The following is a 16,687-nucleotide window of genomic DNA, read 5'->3' as shown; positions in this document are numbered from 1 at the left end:
TGGTAAACTGTGTCAACAGCCTTGAAATGTGTCATTGTATTGCCAGACAGGAGAAGAGAAAAAGGCAGCCACATGCAGTGCAAACATCAAAGTATAGAGAACATGTTCTCAGACAACTAAAGCACATATACTAAGTCAAATCTATCTTATTAGTGGCCTGGCCATGGTAATTTTGTCTGGGCACAGAAGCAATACATTGTCAAATATTTTAATCACTGTAAAGTGTCATATTGATTCTCAGGTTTCAGAGTAGCAGCCGTGTTAGTCTGTATTCGCAAAAAGAAAAGGAGTACTTGTGGCACCTTAGAGACTGTATCATCTCATTTCTTCTGCAGCATTCTAACCTTAAAATTTTAAGATTACATGTGTCATTCCTCAGTAGTTTGTTGGAGTGGACATATCTGTAAAGAAAAGAGGGGAGGGTTGGGAAAGGGGAAACCTTTTCTGTACCATCTACAACAGAAATTAAGTGAGTCTCAAACAATGTGCTCACACTGAGCCACTAACTTACCAAATGAACCCGGAAAGCCTCAGTATTTACCTAGAAACCAAATGTGTTTCATAGATTAGAATTCAGCAACCAAAATAGTGAATAAACTGAATCTAGACATTCCACTTTTAACCTTCAGATAAGGACACATTGTTAGGGTCAGAACATGGTTCTGGTCATGTATCAATTCATCCTCACCTCATTAGGCGTAATGGAGTCATTTTTAAGTATGATCAGGTTTTGTGCACTCTGACCACTCTGTCCTGTCAGATGTCTCTCAGCCATCACTGCATGAGGACCCGTTCCCGTTGGGCCACCAGTATTGTAAAACATGAAAGTGTCACTTCCTGATCCTGCAGTCAGACATGCCTTATAGCAGTAGGTCTTAGTGAGAGACCCATTCCCCCGCACTTCAATAAAATGTGGCTGTACTTTTAAACCATGCGGTATCCTAGCGTCAATGTTGTTGTTAGCCTGCTTGTACATTTCAGCAGGATATCTTTCTCTGAGCCCACAAAAACTTCCACAACAGGAGTCACCATACACACTGTATCTGTAGCACTTGATGACTGTTAGGACAATGATTGTCAAAAGAAATATGAATGAAACTGAGCTCAGAGCAATAATGAGATACAGTGTTATCTCTGAGTAGTTTCTAGCACTTTTGATATGCCTCCTTGTGTCAGGGATGATTTTGGAAACTCTATCCACAACAGCGATGGTTATGGCTACTGCTGAGGACAGGGATGGCTCTCCATTGTCTCTCACAACAACTGACAGGTTGAAAGTAGTACCACTGTCATCCCCCAGTTTGCGAGTAGTCCTAATCTCCCCGCTGTGTAGCTCCACTCTGAAGAGATCTGGGTCTGAGGCTTGAGCCAGATAGTAGAACAACCATGCATTTTGTCCAGAGTCTGCATCAATGGCTATTACTTTGGTAACCAAATAACCTGCGTGTGCCGAGCGAGGGATCATCTCCAAGGCTGCCGAGGCATTGGTTGAGGTAGGGTACAGAATCTGAGGGGCGTGGTCATTCTGATCCACCACATACACGTGGACAGTGACAGTGCTGCTAAGTGCTGGGGTCCCAGCATCCTGGGCCTGAACAACAACCTGAAACTCCCTTAACTTCTCGTAATCAAAGGAGTTGACCGCATATATGTTACCACCCTCGGATTTAATGGAGACGTAGGATGTGACAGGTAGCCCTTGAATTTCCCCTTTCAGGAGAGAATAGGACACATAGGCATTTTCGTTGGCATCGGGATCGATGGCTTTGACAGTGCACAGCGAAACCCCAAGCGCGTTGTTCTCGGGGATGTAAACAGAATACATGGGCTCTTCGAACCGCGGAGGGTTGTCGTTGACATCGGAGATGTACACTTGTATCACTTTGTGGGAAGAGAGGGGAGGGGTCCCGGCGTCCGTAGCCGTGACCGTGATGTTGTAGGAGGAAGCCCTTTCGCGGTCCAGGTTGCCCTGCGTGACCAGCGTGTAGGAGTTTTTGAAGGAGTTGAGTTTGAAGGGGATGTTGGGAGGGATGCTCAGACTGACCTGCTTGTTCGGCCCGGAGTCCTGGTCGGTTACACTCATTAAAGCCACCACGGTCTCAGGCCGGGCGTTCTCCGGCACTGGGCTGTACAGGGAGGTCAGCACCACTTCGGGGGCATTATCGTTGGCGTCCACGATGTTGACCAGCACCTTGCAGTGCCCGGTCATGGACACAGGGCCCCGGTCGGTGGCCTGCACATAAATCTCATAGGAGGAGGCCTCCTCGTAGTCCAGCGTGCCGTTGACCCTCACCTCGCCGGAGACGGGGTCGATGCTGAAGAGCTGCCGCACCTTCTGGGGGGTGTAGCCGCTGAAGGAGTACAGCACCTCCCCGTTGGAGCCCTCGTCCGGGTCCGAGGCGTTCAGCTTCACCACCAGCGTGCCCGGGACCGCGTTCTCCAGTAGGTTCACTGAGTAGGTGGATCGGTCAAAGACGGGCGAGTTATCGTTTGTGTCCATGACCCGAATGGAGATCTGGGCGGTGCCAGACCTGGAAGGGCTGCCCCCATCCATAGCGGTGAGCACCAGCTGCTGCAAGGCGCTTTGCTCCCGGTCCAGGGGCTGCTGCAGCACCAGCTCCAGAAGTTTGCTGCCGCGCTGGAAGCCTTTGAGGTCCAGGGCGAAGTGCTGGTTGGGGCTGAGCCGGTAGCTCTGCACCGAGTTGGTGCCCACGTCGGGGTCCTGCGCGCTCTCGATGTGGAAGCGGGCGCCGGGCACAGCAGACTCGCTGACCTCCAGCCGGTAGTCCTGCCGCGGGAAGTGGGGCGCGTTGTCGTTGATGTCCAGCACCTCCACCTCCACGTTGTGCACCTCGATGGGCTGCTCGATCACCAGCTCCAGGCTGAGGAAGCAGGAGGGGCTAAGCTCGCACAGCGCCTCCCGGTCCATGCGCTCCTTCACCAGCAGCGCTCCGCGGCCCAGATCCAGCTCCAGGTACTGCCGCCCGCTGCCCGAGGTCAGCCGTGCGCCCCGGGCCGACAGCCGCTGCGGATCCACGTCCAGGTCGCTCGCCACGTTCCCCACTAAGGCGCCGCGCTGCAGCTCCTCCTGCACCGAGTAGCGGAGCTGCCCGCCTGCCGGCCCCAGGCACAGCAGGAGCACTAGAGCCGGGATCCGGAGCGCCGCCGCCCCAGAGCAGCGGCGGGGAGAAGACGACGCCATGGCCGAGGGCGGAGGGAGGGGTGGGGGGAGCCGAGTGCAGCTTTCACCTGACTCGCTCGCAGCCCTGCCGGGCCTCACATCCCTCAGCCGCCGCCGCCGCCTCCCACACCCAGCAGCGGGTTCATGCACCCGGCTAGCAGGCGCCGCCAGCTGCGCCCAGGGCTGCTGCAGCCCCTGCAGCCGCCACCGCTGCCAGCTCCCGAGCCGGCCGCTTCCTCAGAAAATCCATGCTCCCCGGCTCGGCTGCTCCCCGGCCCTGCGGCGGCGGATCCGGCCTCTCCTCCTCCAGCAGCTCGGGGACTCGCAGCTCCACTTCCTCCTTCTGTGGCTGCTGCGGAGAGTGTGCGGGGGAGGGGCGCTGAGCTCCAGCCGGCTCCAATTCAGCACCCGGGCAGGGAACAGCGACACCGAGGCAAGCAGCCAAGAGCAGCAGCCAGACGGCACGGGAGGGGGCTGCGCGGCCGGCCGGCCACTCCGTGGAGGGCAAGAGTGCCCCGCCAGCCACAGCGCCTATCCCCCCCGGGGCGAGCCCCTTCCCCAGGGAGCTCTTCATCGGAGCCAACCGCAGCACCAATCCCCCCAGCACACACCAGGACCACCCCCGCACCCTCTCCTCAGCCCCTGGGAGTTCAGAGCCAGCTACCCCCATAGCCACCCCCCTTCACAGAGTTACCTCCCCCCTCCCCAGGGAGACAGTCAGGGACCCCTTCAGTTCCTAACAGCCCTGCCTTCCCGCCCACACTCAAATCAGGAGAAAGAGTGAGTGTGACGTCCATGTGTGTGTTTACATGCGTTTTATGTCTAGACAAAGGGGAAAAATAGCTCGTCTACCCGGGGCTGTCGCCTGCTACTGCAGAGGCTCTTTGGTCTAATGTCTAACACCTATCTCCTATGATACAGGCAGGCCCTTTCAGAGGTCCAGAGAGGCCCAAGCCACTTCCGGCTTTTGAGGCCCCTTTCAACACACACTTGATCCAGCACCAGACACTAGGGATGGTTTGTTTATATAATCAGCTGGTCTGAGAGGACACACTCATCACGGTCTAATCTTGTGCCATCAGAACTGATATATTTTTACTAACATTTATGAACATTTTAAAATCTTTAATATGACCAAATCCATATCAGATAACAAAAAATGATGTCTTTCACCAAATCACATTTCTTATTTGCTCAGATTTGCAGCTCTCCGCTGAGAAAGTGTCCCCCATTTTGGTTTGATAGGGATGCGCATAAAAACAAGCTGTGAAATTTATCAAATGCCAAAAAATTAACAAGTGTCTAAATTTGAGGCCCCCTTTGAGTTTGAGGCCCAGATCAAATGGCCCTCCTGCCCCTCTCCCCCTCCCAGACTGGCCATGGATATAGGGGATGGGGAAGAAGCCTTCCCATATTTATCAACATTAATTCCCGCTTGAATTTTTTCTACCCACAAGGCCACCACCAGGGCAAGCTGTGGGGCCCCAAGCAAAAGCAAGGCAGCAGCTTGTCATAGGAAAGGGATACAGAGTGGTTCTTTGACCTCTTTCCCTCTCCTCATTCTAGGTGCTAGAGGGGAAAACAGGGAATGAACTGCCTTCCTGTCCAGTCTCACTGCTGAGTTGCCTAGACTTCTGGTCCTACTCCTGCTGCTGCAGAGCTAGAATGCATCAGCTTATGAGAGTTAAATGAGCACACTCTGAAAATCATGCACTCCCCTCCCCCAGTGTGTTTTTGCTTACAGCTGGTTCTACCAGTGTACATCTACAGTTATGTTGCCTTCCTTCTTGAAGACCTTCTTCTCTGCCCCCCTTTAATTCATTCTTGCTGCATTACCCTCCCCACTCTTTTGGGGAGTATTTCTTCTCACTGCTACCTTTCCTTCCTTGATCCCCTCAACCACTGCTGTAACAGCCCTACCCTGCCACTATCCACTGGCTGAATTTTGCAAGTCACAACCATGAACTATGAGATTATTTAACATGGGCTTCAGTTTATTTTTCATAATAATATACAGGCAAATAGTGAGGCAAGTGCAACTAGAATTGTAGGGAGTGGTTCAGGAAAATAAATAGTAGTTGCATTTGTTTTCCAATGCTCCTTTTAGACGCATATTCAAGTACCAGCAAAGCCCAAGTTCACACAGAATATCAGGGTTGGAAGGGACCTCAGGAGGACATCTAGTCCAACCCCCTGCTCAAAGCAGGACCAATCCCCAATTTTTGCCCCAGATCGCTAAATGGCCCCCTCAAGGATTGAACTCACAACCCTGGGTTTAGCAGGCCAATGCTCAAACCATTGAGCAATGGCCACATTGTCAAACATGCCAAGCAATCAATAGATTCCACTGACTTCAGCAGTCACTGCTGGGAAGCACCCAAACCTACTTATTTTTGAAAGTTAGACAAATTTAGGCCTATTCAGACCAGGAAGGCCAGTGGGAGTTTCTGGGTGTTCTACATGTTTGAAAATCTGGCCCCTTCAGATATGTGCCCAAATGGGAGCAAAGTTCTTTTGAAAATCTGGCTCCAGATATATATATATATATATATATATATATATATATTGGGGCAGAGGGTTACCTAAGTATGGATTTTGCAACCTACCCATCCATAGAGATAAAAAAAGAGAACATGCTGTCCTGGAAAAAAGGGATGAGGAATCTCCCCCAAGGATGGAGGAGGAGAAGCCATAGCCAAGGCTGGGAGGATTGTGGCCACCACTCACAAGAGGAAATGAAGAGTGGTGGTGGTGGACAATTCCCTTCCCTGGTGGGGGACAGAGGCATCATCTGAAGGCCTGACCTTGCATCCTGGGGTGGGTGTGCTGCCTGCCAGGGGCCCATAGCCAAGACACTACAGAAAGATTGCCAAGGATCATCCAGCCCTCTGACTACTACACCATGCTGCTCATCCAGGTGGGCACTCATGTTACTGTGAGGTATAGCAGAAGTGACTACAGGACTCTGGGGGTGAGGGTGAAGGATCCTTCTGGTTGAGGGTAGGGATCCAGGCAAAGACGGACACATCCTGGAAGTAAATACATGACTGCATGGCTGGCGTCACCATAAGGGCTCCAGCTTCCTTGACTATCAGATCTTGTTCCAAGAAGGATTGTTGAGCAGCGATGGGGTCCACCTGTCAAGAAAGGGTAAGAGTACCTTTGGATACAGACTGGAAAATCTAGAGAGGCAGGCTTTAAATTAGGTTTGATGGGGGCAGGAGACAAAAACCCACAAGTAAGTCCAAAAAATGGAGACCTGGGTGAAGGGTCAGAATCTGGGGGGAACACGAGAAATTGCAGCATGGACAAAAGAGAGACAAGAGGGAATATAGAGGAGAAATCTAATAAACATCTTAGATGTCTGTATATGAATGCAAGAAGTATGGGGAATAAACAGGAAGAACTAGAAATACTAGTGAATAATCACAAATATTACATAATTGGCACTATAGAAACTTGTTGGAATAATTCATATGACTGGAATATTGGTATAGAAGTGTACACCTTGTTCAGGAAGTACAGGCAGGGGAAAAAGGGAGGAGGTGTTGCCTTTGTATATCAAAGATGTATACACTTGCACTGAGGTTGAGACTCATGGGAAGCAGACCTGTTGAAAGTCTCTGGGTAAAGATAAAAAGGGTAAAATACAAGGGTGATGTCATGGCAGAGTCTACTAAAGACCACCTAACCAGGAAGAAGAGGTGGATGAGACTTTTTTAAACAACTAACAAACCAAACTACAGGACTTGGTGGTAATGGGAGACTTCAAATATCCAGACATTTGTTGGGAAAATAATTTAGCAGGGCACAGATTATCCAACAAGTTATTGAAATGCATTGGAGACAGAAGGTGGAGAAAGTGACTAGGGGAGAGACTATTCTAGATTTGATTCTGACAAACTGGGAGGAACGAGTTGAGAATTCAAAGGTGGAAGGCAGCTTCGGTGAAATGATAGAGTTCATGATTCTAAGGAATAGTAGGAGGGAAAACAACAGAACAAAGACAATGGATTTCAAGAAGGCAGACTTTAGCAAACTCAGAGAATTGGTAGGTAAGATCCCGTGGGAAGCAAGTTTAAGGGAAAAATTAGTTCCAAAGAGTTGGTATTTTTAAAGAGATTCAGGGTACAAGAGCAATCTATACCAGTGCATTGGAAAGATAGGATGTATGGTAAGAGGCCCCCTTGGCTTAACCAGGAGATCTTCAGTGACCTGAAACTAAAGAAGAGTCATACAAGAAGTGGAAAGTAGGTCAAATTACAAAGGATGAAGATATATATATAAAAACACAAGCATGTAGGAACAAAATTAGGAAGGCCAAGGCACAAAGCAAGATTAAACTAGCTAGTAACAAGAAAGCATTTTACAAATATATGGGGAGCTAGAGGAAGACCAGGGACAGGATAGGCCCATTACTAAATGAGGCGGGAAGGACAATAACAGAAAATGCAGTAATAGCTGAAGTTAAACATCCCTAGCCTCTGTATGCCAGAAGCTGGGAATGGGCAACAGGGGATGGATCATTTGTTGATTACCTGTTCTATTCATTCCCTTTGAAACACTTGGCATTGGCCAGTGTCAGAAGACAAAATATTGAGCTAGATGGATCGTTGGTCTGACCAATTCTGGCCATTCTTATGTTCTTGTCTTTTTTGTTTCAGTTTTCACCACAAAAGTTAGCAAGGATCAGACGACTAACATAGAGAATAAAAGTGTAAATGGGGCAGGATCTGAGGGTAAAATAGAAAAAGAACACGTTAAGAATTACTTAGACAAGTTACATGTCTTCAGATTGGCAGGGCCTGATGAAACACATCCTAGAATGCTTAAGGATCTGACTGAAGAGATCTCTGAGCCATTAGCAATTATCTTTGAGAACTCATTGAAGGATGGGAGATATACCTGAGGACTAGAAAAGGGCAAATATAGTACCTATCTATAAAAAGGGGAATAAGGACAACCCAGGGAATTATAGACCAGTCATCTTAACATTGGTACCTGGAAAGATAATGGAGCAAATAATCAAATGATCAATTTGTAACCACCTAGAAGATAATAAGGTAATAAGCAACAGTCAACATAGATTTGTCAAGAACAAATCATGTTAAACCAAGCTAATATGCTTCTTTGACAGAGTAACAAGCCTTGTGGATGGGGAGAAGCAAAAGGTGTCATATATCTCAACTTTATTAAGGCTTTTGATACAGTCTCACATGATCTCATAAACACACCAGAGAAATACAGCCTAGATGAATCTACTAGAAGGTGAATGCACATCTGTCTGGAAAACCATTCTCAGAGAGTAGTTATCAATGGTTCACAATTGAGCTGGACAGGCATATTGAATGGGGTCCTGCAGGGATCTGTCCTGGGTCTGGTTCTATTGAATATCTTCAAAAATGATTTGGATAATGGCACAGACAGTATACTTATAAAGTTTGCAGATGATACCAAGCTAGGAGAGGTTGCAAGTGCTTTGGAGGACAGGATTAGAATTCAAAATGATCTTGACAAACTGGAGAAATGGTCTGAATTAAACAGAAGTAAATTCAATAGGGAAAAATGTAGTGCACTACACTTAAGAAGGAATAATCAATTGCACATATGGAAAACGGGAAATGACTGCTTCGGAAGCAGTACTGCAGAAAAGGACTTGGGGCTATAGTGGATCACAAACTAAATATGCGTCAATAATGTAATCCTGTTGTAAAAAAAAAAGTGAACATCATTCTGGGATGTATAAGCAGAAGTGTTGTAAGCAGGACACAAGAAGTAATTATTCCACTCTACTCAGCACTGATAAGGCCTCAGCTGGAGTACTGTGTCCAGTTCTGAGCACAACACTTCAGGAAAGATATGGACAAACTGAAGAAAGTCCAGAGGAGAGCAACAAAAATGACAAAAGATCTAGAAAACATGACCTACAAGGATTTCAAGAACACAGACTTTAGCAAACTCAGAGAATTGGTAGGTAAGTTCCCGTGGGAAGCAAGTCTAAGGGAAAAATTAGTTCCAAAGAGTTGGCATTTTTAAAAGAGATTCAGGGTACAAAAGCAAACTATACCAATGCATTGCAAAGATAGGATGCTTAAAAAACTGGAGAAGAAAAGACTGAGGGGGGACATGATAACAGTCATCAAGTACATAAAAGGTTGTTATGAAGAGAAGGGTAACAAATAGTTCTCTTTAGACACTGAGGACAGGACAAGAAGTAATGGGCTTAAATTACTGTCAGGCATAGGTACTGGAACTCGGGGTGCTGGGGGTGCTGCAGCACCTCCTCGCTTGAGGCAGTTTCCATAATATACAAGGTTTACAATTTGGCTCAATGGCTCTCAGCACCCCCACTATACAAATTGTTTCAGCACCCCTGCTATCAGGGAGATTTAGGTCAGACATTAGAAAAACTTCCTAACTGTAAGGGTAGTTAAGTACTGGAACAAATTAACTAGGTGGGTTGTGGAATCTCTATCACTGGAGGTTTTTAAGAACAGGTTAGAAAAGCACCTGTCAAGGATGGTCTAGATAATACTTAGTCCTGACTCTGTGCAGGGACCTGGACTAAATGACTTATTGAGGTACCTTCCAGTCCTACATTTCTATGATTTCATTTGAAAAATTTAATCACAGTATTTTGAGCTCTTCCAATAAAAGGCACATTAGAAGTGAAAATTAATATTAACCATTTAAATTTTTTGAAATTGGAAGTTATTTTAACAATAACATATGAAGCATTAACAAGATCACATATAGAACATTACTAGATGTGTTACTATGATCATGATGTTATTCAATGGATTTAGGACCAAAAGTTTGGCAGGATATGACAGATTTTGAAATTAAATGTGAGTCTCTGAGTGACACATAAATAAAATACTGTGCACCATTTTTGCATGCATTTAATAATTTTTCCTTCCCATTGATCAATGCAAGTTTGGGTGCTAAGCTCTTCTGAAAATATGTCCCCTAATTTTCAGAAATTCTGATTACCCATAATTCCCAATGACACCCAAATTCCTACCATTAGATTTAAGACTCACAATACACATAAATATTATTATTCCAATTTTACAGATTAATCCCACACTGCAGCACTATCTACAGTAATGTGTACATAAATATAGCATAGTACCTCCTTTCTTAAAATATTAGATTTACACAATTGTGTACTGACTATACTTCTGCTTTTAACTGAGATGGTGAAACTGAGTATGTTCTGATTAAATGTCCCCTGGGTAGATTTAAATCAAAATAAAATTTTGTGATGGTCATGATAACTTTAGTTATCTCTATGAGACGAAACAATTAGTAATGCAGAGAGAGTCCTGCAGTCCTTATTCAGGAGAAACTCCTATTGAGGAAGGACTTCAGGACTTGATCTCTAGTCACATTGATTTTTCCAGTAAAAGGCAGAAGTTGAGAAGCAGCACTTCAGTATCCACTGAGTTAACGTTTTGCAGTTTTTAAAAGTAGACCCCCATTAAGAACCAGATTCTGATACCCTTACTCACAAAGAACATCATATACTATTAGTGGTTCCACTGACTTCAACTCAATGTATTATTCAATGTGAGCAGAATATCGGAATCTGACCCTCCAATGGCAAAACCATTCAATGATAACATATTGGGCCCAAATCTTCAGCTGCTGTATATGCCCAACTCTTATTGAAGTTAATGGATATTACATGCATGCACCACCTACAAACACAAGCTCATTTAGGCCTTGTCTACACTCACAGTATGTAGTATTCCTTTAATGATACTGGCATTGTTAAAACAGTGCAAACTCCTCTAAAGTGGATACAATTATACCAGTATAAAAGTGCTTATATTGGTATCGCATATTCCTGTACAGAAAGGGAAGAAACTAAACCAGTATAAGACACCAGTATTTGGGTATAATGGCACCCAAACCAGGAGATTCACTGGTATAACAATTTTGGTTAAAAAAAAAAATTACACTCCTAATTTAAATAATTATACCAGTATAAAATCTGTGTATAGACCAGGCCTTTGTGTCAGGAGACTATGTCATGAGCCTAAATAATATTTCTCTGTAATTTTTTACCCAAGAGAGGGATATAACTTTACATATCTGACTCAATCTTATACAATATTTTTATTAATGACTTTGGTACAAAAAGTAGAAGTGTTTTAATGAAATGTGACAGGTTTCAGAGAAGCAGCCTTGTTAGTCTGTATCCGGAAAAAGAAAGGATTACTTGTGGCACTTTAGAGACTAACAAATTTATTTGAGCATAAGCTTTTGTGAAGTGAGCTTAGTCTCTAAGGTGCCACAAGTACTCCTTTTTTTTTAATGAAATGTGCTAAGGATACAAAGTTGGGAGGCATTGTTGACACAGAGGACTGGAATATTGTACAGAAATATCTGGATGATCTTGAAGACTGGAATAACAGAAATGGGATGAAATTCAATAGTGCAGAATGAAAAGATATGCACTTAGGATCTAATAAATATAATTGCTGATACAAACTGGGGGCTTATCAGTTCAAAGCAACAGAGGAGGAGAGAGACATGGTCGATCACAGGATGACTATGAGTAAGGCTATGAGTTGATCATGGACATCAAGGATTCTGTGATTTTACATTACCACCATGACTTCAGCCCTGGGTGTCGGGGCTCTGGCTGTCAGCCCCAGGTGTTGGGGCTCCTGCTGTCAGCCCCACACTGTGGGGCTTGGGCTTCCCTTATTTATTGTTTATTGCCCACATCCTGTCTGTGACTTTTACTAAAAATACCCATGACAAAATTTTAGCTTTAACTATGTGCTACCAATGTCATGTGGCTGCAAAAAAGGCAAATGCAATCCTGGGATGTTTTAAATGAGGCATTTCCAGTAGAGATAGAGAAGTATTAATGCCATTGTATAAGGCACTAATAAGACATCTTAGTTGATGAATGCTGGGCTGTAGTTTTGATCTCCCCTTCCTCTGAAGCATCAGAGATAGCCATGGCTAGAGATGGGATATTGGAAGGGTTGGGCCAGTGCTGTGAGGCACAGGCGCAGGCTTCCTCCTTGCCCCGGGAGTGCTCAACCCCTGCTCCACTTCAGGCCCCATCCCCATCCAATCTCTTCCCCCAAGTTCCCACCCCCATCCTGCCTTTTGTTGCCCTCACTCCGCCTTAGGCCCTACCTCCACTCTGCCCCTTCCTTCCAAGCCTCCGCCCTTGCCCTTTCTATTCCCACCCCAACTCTTCCCGCCAGTTCCATCCCCTCCCCCGAGCATGTCCTGTCCCTACTCCTCCCCGTCCCTCCCAGCACCTCCTGCATGCTGCAGAACAGCTGATCCACGGTGGGCAGGAGGTGCTGGGAGGGAAGGGGAGGCGCTGGCTGCCAGTGGGTGCTACTCTATAAATCTTGTATTTTGTTGTCTACAACTTGATTTGCCTTATTCAGAATTAAATCAAGTCAATCCACACACAGAATTAGAACATGAAAAGGGCAGTCATAAATCATGGGCAAGATTATGCCTTATGCAGGAAAAACCTTTGTAGGGGCCAGGAAACTTCCTGAGTTTGAACCTGCAAAGTTGCCTACAGATAGTTTGTCCTAATGTAGAGTGGTCTGGAGCACGATCCTCTAACCCCACAGATGTTCTGAGATCCATGGGAAAATCACAAGAGGGCCAATGCTTTTGGACAGTGGCCCACACTACTTCCCCAATCCCCTTCTTACCTGCAGCAGGCTCCCTCAGGATCCCTGTATCCACTGGTTTCCTGCCTGCCCCCATCCCTCTCTCCCTTAGGGAATATGTTTGTGAAGGAGAGTGGTGTTACAGTGTGGAGAAGAAACTCTCAGAAATCAGTATTATTTTACACAGAGAAAAACCACTTGTGGATTGCATGGCTATTTAAGGAGGGATGTTTGAAGGGGAAAAACATCACAGATTGTGACCCTCTCTCTGGTAAGCCTCCACCCTCTCTGCCCACTCGCTCTCCCCTCTGCTGAGCCCAAAATATTCACTGGAGTCAGAATGGGGACAGCGTGGTTCTGAAAATAAAAGAACTTGGATTTTTCCAGTGCATATTGTGCATTTTCCTCACACTCCATGGGATTTTCCTGAGAGCATGATCTGCTCTTGCAGCTGTGATTTTCCCCTTCCCTAAATGTATTCTTAGATTCCTCCTGAGCTGGTGTGAATTTCTTGTTTCTGGTACTGCCTTAGACATTTATTTCCATGTTTCAATCATCTTTTGTGCCTGACTTGCTTGTGGACAAGTCCTCTCATTTGTAACTCATGTCTTCTTTCTTTGAAATATTGTGCCAAATTGCTCATTGGTATGAATCTGTTCTTTCATACATATATATATCAGTGTATCTGCTCTTCTCTTTGGTCTGAATCTAATCGGTTCAGAATTTCCTTTTGTATCTCTGAGACAGCTCAAACCAGACTATTTTAAACACTGCTGTTACTCCTGGATGTGGGGGCTTCTACCCAACCAGACAAAATGTAGTCTAAATATTGCCTGTATTTAGGTCACAAACTATTTCTTTTTGCCCAATAGTGCATTTGCTGTTGTTTTAGAAAATGGTATGCAAAGAGAGACAGCAAGAGTGAGAGATGTGTTGTAAAGGTGGATTCAGACAGACATAATACACCTCTACCCCAATATAACGTGACCCGATATAACACAAATTCAGATATAACGCGGTAAAGCAGTGCTCTGGGGGGCGGGGCTGCATGCTCCAGTGGATCAGCGCGTCAGCGTGTCTGGCTCTGACACACTGCTCTGAACAGCATGTTAAGGGTGCCGGGCCGGGGCCGAGGGGTTGGATAAGGGGCAGAGGGTCTCGGGGGGGCAGTCAGGGGACAGGGAGCAGGGAGAGTTGGATGGTTCAGAGATTCTGGGGGCGCGGCATCAGGGGTCGGGGAACAGGGGCGTTGGATAGTGCATGGGAGTCTCAGCTTTCCTCCTCCTCCTCTGTATAATCAGATTAACACCACACAGGTTCCGCTCCACGAGCCGCTATCGCTGATTCAGAGACAGGGGACTGAAGTACTGCACGCCGGCAGCACTTCCCCGACTTCCCCAGCTCGCTCTCTGGCTCAGACACTAACACCTGGGCTTTCGAAGCGGGCGAGGGAGGCTGCACTGACTGCCGCTAGCGAACCTCCCTTGCCCCCTCCCCTTTACAGCAGCCGCTTCTCTGCTGCGCCTGACACTCACCAAGGCTCCACGAACCGCATCTGTCCCCAGCAGCAGTGGCGGCGGCAAAGCCAGCGGGCTGGCGATCCCGCCACTGCGCTGCCCTGCACCATGGCTAGTCACAGCAACTGCTGCGAGCCAGCAGCCCCACAGCGAGCCGCACAGCCTTGCCACGAGAACAGCCCCGGCAGCTTCATGACACCCGGAGTTCCCCACCAGCCCAGTCAAGGGCACCACACACCCGCTGTCACCCCCAAGAGGTTCCCACAGAAAATGCTTTTGCTCGAGGCCAAAAGCAAGCTCCATATAACAGGGTTTCACCTATAACGTGGTAAGATTTTTTGGCTCCTGAGGACCGCGTTATATTGGGGTAGAGGTGTATGTATAATACAAGTACATAGGGAAAATATTTATTTGTCTTTCTCGGTCTCTGAGGCACACTCAAATATTTCTCATTTTTTCCTCAATATTTAGAATCATAGAGTCATAGAATCATAGGACTGGAAGGGACCTCGAGAGGTCATCTATAGTCCAGTCCCCTGCACTCATGGCAGGACTAAGTATTATCTAGACCAATTTAGCACTAAAGACCTCTGACTACAGAGATCTCTTGTCCACACTAAAGGAACAGTAGATATAAACTACGCAATTTGAATTACGTGAATAGCATAACTCAAATCAACATAGCTTAGATCTACTTACCGCGGGGTCCACACTACGCGACGTCGACGGGAGACGCTCTCCTGTAGACTCTCCTTACTCTTCTCAATCAGGTGGAGTACAGGAGTAGATGGGAGAGCAATCTGCGTCGATTTAGAGGATCTTCACTAGACCTGGTAAGTCAACCGCTGATGCATCAATTGCTGCAGCGTCAATCCTCCTGTAAGTGTAGACAAGGTTGTCTTCTGTTGTATTTTTATGATGACTGCAAAGTCCTTCCAGTAATTTTGTGACTGTAATTTCACATGCTGTAACATTGTAAATGAGAGGACATTAAAGACTTAGATTGCCAAAATAACTTTCCCCTTTGTAAATTCACCACAAAACCTTTCAGTGCCTTTGTTACTGCCAAATGTTTTGCTGATGGCTTTAGTTAGTGCATTCTCCCTAGCCACCATTATGTCTCTCTACAGAGCTCTGATCTTTGTCATGCTCTTTTGTGGACTGTAATTCCTTAGCCCAAACCATCATCAGTGAATTTCAACAGAGTGAACTGAATGTAAGACATACAGGTTCATAAACAGATTCATTTCAGATAATTGTTACCTTGTTATTTTTTTCCTGCATCTTAATATTTCCCCACCCGTGTTCATCACTCCTACAGTTATGCTACTCTTTGGGGTGTGATCTTCAACTTTTTAAATGAATATTGAGGAAAAAAATAAATTCAGAAGCTGAGCTATGTGACAGGCTTTCCTCCTTTAAGGTGACCAGGTTGCAGTAACCTCTATTTCTTTCCTTCCCCCACCCCCTTTATCAGAGTATTAGCCAATGTATTTTTAAGTTATTCTACTATTCTGTTCTATTAAGGTTCTTATACCACCCTCAGGACCACAGCACTCTCTTCTAGCTTCCTCCTTTTATAAGTGATATGGCAGAGAGAAAAATGGAATGTATTCTACATGGGAAAGAATATCCCTGTAAGAGCAGAGCATGATGGGAACACTCCCCAAGGTATAAAACAGAGGGTTACCAGAAGGCACCTACTCCAATAAAGATATTGATAAGATCTGTAAATGAAGCGTCCTAATGTTTAGTTAGGGAAACTGAGCTCTGAGGATATATGCCTTGTGCATGATTTTTTTCTCTCCAACAGTATTTGTTTGTTAGCATTAAGAAATGGGATTGTTTATTTCCAGAGTGATGCCAGACATTTCATACTCAGAGCACTGTGATCCTGATGACCCCATATCACCGAAAATGTCTAGCTAGCTTCCCTACCCTTCTATTAATGCCTTTTATCCTTAGCCAGGTTGTTCATTTTTCATATATGTAAATAAATATTTAATTCTATGTTTTATTGTTTTTATTTCATTTATTTGACTTTTCTTCTTATTCTGTCTTTAAAATTCTGTAATTATAATCAGCTGTTTTTCCCCTATAGCCTTCCATGAATCTCATTCATCTATATAAATGAGGTATTTTATATTAATAACTATCATGTCCCTAGACACAAACTTTACATTGTCTGTATTTCTATCTTTGTTGGGAGGGCCCTTTGCATCTGAGGGCTCCTGAGTTTCTCTTCTCCATTTTTCATTTATTTCCTTTAAAATCCAGTTTTACTGTAAGTTTACTACCTTATCAGTGGTCAAGATCTGGCTCAAACC

The 16,687-nt window shown here is 45.6% G+C and overlaps 1 protein-coding gene across 13 annotated transcripts in view; it reads right to left on the bottom strand.

Moving 5' to 3' along the window:
- LOC119859699 (protocadherin alpha-C2-like) overlaps positions 1 to 16,687 on the bottom strand; it is a 290,055-nt gene that overhangs the window by 86,223 nt on the left and 187,145 nt on the right. The window contains exon 1 of one of the 13 annotated variants that reach the window (XM_038412117.2): positions 689 to 3,781. The exons of 11 other annotated variants lie outside the window; for them this stretch is intronic. In XM_038412117.2, coding sequence (XP_038268045.1) covers positions 689 to 3,202 — 2,514 coding nt within the window. In that variant the 5' untranslated portion in view covers positions 3,203 to 3,781. Of the gene's footprint in view, positions 1 to 688; positions 3,782 to 16,687 lie in introns of those variants that run through there. One more of the 13 variants, XM_038412110.2, reaches the window with a different exon arrangement.

This window comes from Dermochelys coriacea, chromosome 8 (genome assembly GCF_009764565.3).
Source record: "Dermochelys coriacea isolate rDerCor1 chromosome 8, rDerCor1.pri.v4, whole genome shotgun sequence".
Taxonomy (NCBI): Eukaryota; Metazoa; Chordata; order Testudines; family Dermochelyidae; genus Dermochelys; species Dermochelys coriacea.
The sequence above is the reverse complement of the archived record's forward strand: the minus strand, read 5'-3'. Positions and strand labels throughout refer to the sequence as shown.